Source organism: Erythranthe guttata, chromosome 5 (genome assembly GCF_056151865.1).
Source record: "Erythranthe guttata isolate IM_541 chromosome 5, IM_541, whole genome shotgun sequence".
Lineage (NCBI taxonomy): Eukaryota > Viridiplantae > Streptophyta > Magnoliopsida > Lamiales > Phrymaceae > Erythranthe > Erythranthe guttata.
In genome coordinates this window covers 11,204,073-11,211,533 of record NC_142537.1, presented here as the reverse complement: position 1 = coordinate 11,211,533, position 7,461 = coordinate 11,204,073, and the positions used below count along the sequence as shown (strand labels likewise).

The window sequence follows — 7,461 nt, the reverse complement described above, 5'->3', positions numbered from 1 at the left end:
CATATTTGTTGGAGGAAATCTTGTGACGTGGAGAAGCAAGAAACAGAAGGTAGTGGCACTCTCTAGCGCATAGGCGGAATTTCGAGGAGTTGCTAAGGGATTATGTGAACTTATCTGGCTTAGAAGTCTTCTAACCTAGATTGGTTTTGCTCCGATATCCGAAATGAATCTCTTTTGTGATCACAAAGCTGCTATAGATATATCACATAATCCCGTTCAACATGATCGTACCAAACATGTGGAGATAGATCGATATTTCATCAAACATAATCTTGAAACCAATAATATTCGACTTCCTTTCGTCAAATATGAAGATCAACTTGCGGACATACTAACTAAGGCTGTGTCAAGCAAGGTTTTTCACAACTCACTGACCAAGTTGCACATCAGGGATCCGTATGCATCAACTTGAGAGGGAGTGTTGGCGTGAGTTAAGGATTTGAAAAAAGGAAAGATATTCTTTCCTTTATTCTTTATACGTAGCATAATTGTAGCTTAAATTACAGAGAGGTTTGTGGCTTAGATTAGGAGTACATCTCTATATATATGGTAACCAAAAAAGCTTGTAAAAAACATAATGGAATATACAATATATTCTTACAATTACCACATCACAAACAACAAACAATAAACAAAATTTGAAGATTTTCAAAAGATCCGAATGGGTTGATTTTCAGAAGATCGGAATGCAATCTTTTGTTAGGGTTTTAATTCTGAAATCGGTTTCGGATGGGTTGATTTTCATCTCTGCCCTGAGTTTTAATTTCAAGGTTTTTGGGATTTTGAGGATTTTAGAGAGGGGTTGGTTACGTATATTTTGGGATAAAATCAAGTATTAAATGGTCTATTATTTTGGAATTTTTATTCCATATATTGTTAGGGGTATTTCAGACACAATAAGTGCAATAAATTTAATTAAAATAAGGATTTATTAGTTGGATTTATACACATAAAATCTACTATAGGAGGACCTATAGCACATTGTCCCTATTTTTTTTTTTTGGTCAAAGGACATATACCAATATCGATTCAACAACTAGGATCTCAACCTATATAAGCCCAGAACAAGAGCTGTCTAGCCCGTTTCCCGACAAATAAAATGAGATAAATATTGAGAAAAACAAATATATGAAGGTAACCCTGAAAAACAAATATGGAAAGTTCTAGTAATAATATTTATAGAATGTTAACAAAAGAGAATATAATTGTTTACAATATTATATTTTAAATTGCTCATTAAATCGAACAATTATGAAAATAAGTTATAATTTTTTTTATTAAAAATGTAAACCAATTAGGGAAAATTATGATAATTGCAAAAGTTGCATATTGTTTTCAAAAACTCCGAGAAGATTACAAAATAAAATGTACAAAAACATAAGAAATAAAGAAAGCCTATAAGAATGAAAAATAAATGAGTTTCTTAAGATGCCACAAAATTTTGAATATAACTTAAATCAATCACAAGGATTGTATACAACTTACCAATTATAATTAATTATATTCAAACTAATTGTAAAAAATAAAATAAATAAAACAAATATGGTAGCCATACAGACTACATACTATATAATTATGAAGATATTCAAATTGTAAAAATATATGACTTTCATTACAAAAATGGCCTTAAGATTTTAGAATATGATTTCTGAAATGTACTAAATAATATATATTAAAATTCATAATTTTCCTCTATAAATAATATTGAATGTGAACATAGTTGCAATTGTGACATTAACATTTGGGTGAAAGAGAAGAGCAAAATATAGCATTAAACTTTTGTTGGGTAAGTTGAAAAATTGAAGTGGAAGATGGAAGGACAGATCATCAGAGTTCTTTGTTTTAGCGTCTTTCTTTTCCTTATTATTCCCAAAGGTACCTTTATTTCCTTCATAGAATCTATCAAATTTTTATGTATTATATTCCAATAATTGTAATAACTAATCAACTTACATTACGTTATATATAATTTTAATGAATTTTATTGATAATAACTCACACTTATTAAATTTAATTTTACCTTAATTTCATTAATAGTCAAAAAACAATAATTATTTTGTCTTTTCCCCCCCCCTAAATACTAGTTAAAAATTTAGGGTACTGTCAGTTTATGAGATGCTACACTTGGTGAAACGCATCGGGTGGTTATGAATCATAGATTTATAAAATAACCATCCACTAAGCACACATACACATGGGTGTGTGCTTTTTATTATGTGTAGATCAATGGTTCAAGATCACACGATGTATTTCAACGGGTGTAGCATCTACAAAACAAGACGCAGCCACAGAGACCTTGTGATTTTTATGTTCATGCATTCTCTCAAATTCTAGACCTTAGAACTACATTAATTTGTTGTTATTGTTATTATTCTTATTTTTCTTCTCAATTACTGTGTTGTTAATTATGCATATATTTTGTTTATTCGAAGGTTTAAGCCAAGATCCATCATGCACTTCGGACAAGATTCATATCGAACAGAGGCAGACAGGAAACATAGTACAGTCCAAACCAGAGTGGGAGGTGAGCATCATCAACACTTGCAACTGCGACATTATTCAGTTGCAGTTATTGTGTCCTAACTTTGGGTCAGTAATAAGTACCGATCAAACCCTCCTCTCCGAAATTGGGAACACCGGTCACTGCCTCTTTTACGGCGGAAGACAATTGATTAGAACAGATAACTACGTTATCAACTATGTTGGCGATTACATTAGTCTTGCACCCTATTCATATTCAATGACAACAGCTTGCTCCTCCTAAGCCGTAGTAATTCCGATTATTAAAAAAAAAATCAGAATTCAACGATACTATTATATGTAATCCATGTTTGAGAAGAAATAAAAATATGATACTCATTCTATTTTCAATCAACTGTCTCTTTGCTTTGCAAAGTTTTTTATCAATATTATCATTTTTTGGTTTTAGTGATGCATTTTATTTTCGTCCTTCATATCTTTCAATGAATGGTACCTAATGCATGTATTCCACAAAACTAATATTTATTTATTTATTTTGTGTTTTAGTAGTGTCTCAATGATTTAAAACGACTATTTTGAACAGAACAATTAATTATATTATGAAAGACTATTACAAATAAGTCCATTATGGGCTACTTATTCATAAAGAGGACAATATCAAAAATTTATTTATAAAAGAGTCTAGACAAACTCCTGAGGTGTGCAAAGACTAAAATACCCAATCACGTTTTAAAATGCTTCAATTTCATTCTTTTAACCCAATTTAACCACAATTTAACCATTAATTTCACCAATTATTCAATTTTGACCATTGTAAGTCTGCCGTTGTTGACTGTCGAACTCCGACGTTGACCGCTGTTGACTTTTTTTCTGTCTAATTTTTTGTAGCCGTTGTTGACCTGCGGTCAACGCCGGTCTCCGACGGCGTTGACTTTTTCATTTTTTTATTTTTTTTCCTGAATAATTTTTGCACCGTAAGAAACAGTAATATTACTGTTGTTGACAATATATTAACTATATTACTATTTAACACAGTCTTATTGTAATATTACTATGTAGCACAGTAATATTAAAACAACAAAATCACAGTAATATTATTGTAGTAGACATGAATATTACTGTAATAAGAGTAATATTATTGTGTTTACAATAATATTATTGTCGACCACAGTAAAACACAATAGTAGACAATAATATTATTACGTTGACCGGTCAACAAATCAAACAAAAATAAAAAAGCCGAAAGATAAATTAATAAAATTGATGTACTTGACAGTAATATTATTGTATTTAAAGTAATTTTACTGTCAACCACAGTAATATTACAATATAATAATATTATTACGTTGACCTGACAACCAATCAAACAAAATAAAAAAATCCAAAAACAAATATTAAAGTGGCTGACAATAATGTTAGTAATATTACTATGGTTGACAGTAATATTACTGTAACGACAGTAATATTATTGTGTTTACAGTAATTTTACCGTCAACCTCAGTAATATTACAATAGTAGACAATAATATTATTACACTAACCGATCAACAAATCAAACAAAATAAAAAAGTCAATAAATAAATAAATAAAATTGATGTGGTTGACACTAATATTACTATGTTTAAAGTAAATATACTGTCAATCACAGTAATATTACAATAGTAGTATTATGTTGACCGGTCAACAAATCAAACAAAATAAAAAAGCCAAACAAATTAATATTAACGCGGTTGACAGTAATATTATTGTGTTTACCGTTATTTTACTGCCAACAACAGTAATATTACTGTCACCGATTAGCGGCGGACGACGGTAATATTTCTGGAAAAATAAAGTTTGAAAAAGAAAAGGTCAATTTTTTAATTTTTTTTTTGTCAAGATTGATAAAATTGAAGTTAAATTGATGTTACAATTAGGAATTATGTTTAAAGAGTTGGGGGCAATATTGTCATATACATTAAGTTTACCTTTATTGATAAGACATATTAAAGTGATTGGTTTATTGACAAATGAGATATAACCTCTAAACTAACAATAGTTAAAAATGGTTGGTCAGAAACCTCATCAAAAAAACCCCTAATTATTATTTGGCCGCAAGTAGTAAACTGTAGGGATACACGTCAGGTAAGGGTTGTTAGAGTAGGTGACCAACAAGCCAACTTGTGGTTGTGGTCCTTCTCTTTTCCTTGTAATAAAACAATCGTTTTTTCGTTCGTAATAATAAAATATTTCATTTGGCATTCTATATCTGTTATCCCATGCAAGCAGCATAGATATAGTCCTAACGAGTTACTCTATTACTGTGAGTTGATCTAGTAGAATCGTGAGATAACTCAGCAATGTAATGTAACTGTTAAACCTTGTTCCTAGTCGATGGGTTACGCCAATAATGAGGATACCGGCCTTTCCCTTTTGAGACTAGCACTTAGTGTATGTGTACTGCGTCTCATCAGTCCTCGGTGTTGTGACATCGGCATACTTGAGTGGGTGCTCATACTGGATGAGTTCACTGAACTCCCTCGCCCTAGAAATCTATAAGTGGTTCTCATTCATCGAGTAATAGGTTTCTAAGATATAGTTGTACACCATTAGTCCTTCAGACCCAGACATCACCGTGACTTCACTAGAGGACCGATTGTATCGTGACCTGTCCCTGAGTCCCACAGCGGACCACTCCAAGGGCCAACGTTCGTGCAATCCGAAATCTAGTGTGAAGTCTGTGCATTGTAGTAGGGGATTCGAGCGCTTGAGTAGTCATGGATGTTCTGTGTGTTCTGACGGTTTATAATCCATGGAATCTCTGGCCAGAGTTGATAGTGGGGTGATTAGGGAAATGTGTTTCCCTAAGTCACACACGAACGGATTTATAATACCTAGAATGTTCGCACGGTCATTGAACTTTATAAGAGGTCTCGGTGAACCAATGCCTCTAGTTCAATCGGGACATATGCTGCGAAAGGATCGTACTGTACGATAACTATATCATAAGGTTCTTGCAGGCACTTCATTTGTATCTAGGGAATCATGATGCGTAGTTGCTAGACGCCAATCTTGATTCGTTGGGCACCGACTTGATCGGGGATTAGGTAAAATGAGTTTTACTCTAATCGGGACTCTTGGGAGGAGTTCGTATAAGAACAATGTGTTGTTCGAATCACAAAGAGTTGTGAGCCCACGTCTAGCATACACCTGAACCATTGAGGGTCACACTTCTCGTGTAATATAGATCCTTGATAACAACAAGCATAGATTAATGTGTTAATCTTTGAACGATTGGATGTCGATATGATTGAATCCAAGATTCGTAATTGTGAATTGCGAATCGGAATAAACGTAGAGAAAGAGAGACATGCGGAATTTAGTGAACTTTCTAAATTAGGAAGTTTCCCGATTTAGCAGGTCCACTGAAGTGGAAGTTTCCAATTTTGGAAATTGGAAATTTCGAAGAGGCACTCGTATCGACGAGGACTTTGAGCTCGTCACAAATATAATTTTGTTATAATTTTGTGAACGATCGTTTATTAGAAACGAGGCCGACGAGGGAATGGACATAATGCATCAGTGGGTCAAGCCCAATGACTTAAACCCACTAGGGTTGAAAACCCTAAGTATAAATAGACCTCAAACAAGAGTTTGAGGTCAGATTTTTTGCATCAAAACCCTAGCCGTCCATGCCCTAGCAGCTCATCCTCTTCGGCCGTTGCTGCCCCGCCGCGCCACCGCCGACCACCGCCGGTTTTCTCCTCTTGTTTCCTTCGTTTTATTCTTGTTGTTATCTAACTCGTTTACATCTAGTGCTGTAGTTCGAGTGGGTCGAAAATACGAGGTGAAACCTAATTGGAGAGGAGCTGCTGCCCCGACGAATCCACGCACCGCCGCTGCACCGCCGCACGCGCCGCCGCTGCTGCTGCCACGCGCCGCCGTTCGTCGCTTGCTGGATCAGCTTATTCCAGCCGTGAGTTGCAGCCCCGAGGATTGGTAATTTGCAGCTTGTACGTGATTGGTTCTAGGTTTCGATTCGTCGAAATCTCACGCTACAAGAGGTAAATGAATCGAAACTTTCGTAAATTAATTCGAGCATGTTTGTATGAATTATGATTTATGATTGTGAGTAATATGTGATTACGTGTTTCGATTTTATTGAATGATGAACAAGCATGTTTCGAAATTTTCGGTTTTACGTGTTTTTCAATTAAATCGATAATTACCATATGTATGGCGGAAGCTTTAAGGTACGTTGACTATGTGATTAGTTTTTGCATGTAATCGAAACTAGTTCGATCTAAAATTTTTAAATTCTGCTGCGTATACATGCACGATCCCCAAGAGTGGTATCAGAGCCACGAGTTAATCGTTTATTTGTCAACGTGTTTATCGCTTTCGAAAGCATGCTTCGATTTGTTGAATTATTGAATTTTTGGTGTTATCAAATTGGGTGGTTTAATATTAATTAAATATTTTGAATATTTCAGAAAATATAAAAAAATTTAATTTTAAAAATTCGTTTTTTTCTGCTGCTTTTCAGCTGACCAAACCGGTCGGATCGGTCCGGTCAGCACAAAAAAAAATTATTTGATTTTCTGAGATTAATATTAAAATTAATTGATTTTTAATTTTTGAAATTATTTATCAATTAAACCCAATTAGATAATTGATCCATTAATTTAATTTGATTTCAAAGAATAGTGTTGGATTAATTATTTAATTTAATCGTTAAATTAGTTTAATTAATGGAACACAAATTAGATGGCAAATAATTAATGGACTTCATTCTTATTTGAATGATTTATGAGTGAAGGGAGTCCGTTAATTATATTTGCAATTAATCGTATTAATTAATTAATTAATTCATGAGATGAATAATTGTGATTAAGTACGATGATGATCGTATGTCTCTCTTAGGATCAATATGCGTTTCCACATACCTAGAGAACATAGTTGTAGGAATCACAAACGATCATAACCTAAAACTTCCAATGAG

General features: G+C 33.4%; 1 protein-coding gene across 1 annotated transcript; it reads left to right on the top strand.

Annotated features, from left to right (window-relative positions):
- Window positions 1-1,811: 1,811 nt before the first annotated feature.
- On the top strand, window positions 1,812-2,764 carry LOC148770611 (uncharacterized). The gene is made up of 2 exons (XM_088817940.1): window positions 1,812-1,875; window positions 2,433-2,764. The coding sequence occupies exons 1-2, from the start codon at window positions 1,812-1,814 to the stop codon at window positions 2,762-2,764; spliced, it is 396 nt and encodes a 131-aa protein (XP_088674066.1).
- The last annotated feature ends 4,697 nt before the right edge of the window (window positions 2,765-7,461 follow it).

What these genes read in the sequence shown, in the direction of transcription:
- LOC148770611 (XM_088817940.1), top strand. Translation starts at nt 1,812, where the DNA reads ATGGAAGGACAGATCATCAGAGTTCTTTGTTTTAGCGTCTTTCTTTTC. An exon ending in TTTCCTTATTATTCCCAAAG is followed by an intron (nt 1,876 to 2,432) that starts GTACCTTTATTT and finishes GTTTATTCGAAG; the next exon opens with GTTTAAGCCAAGATCCATCA.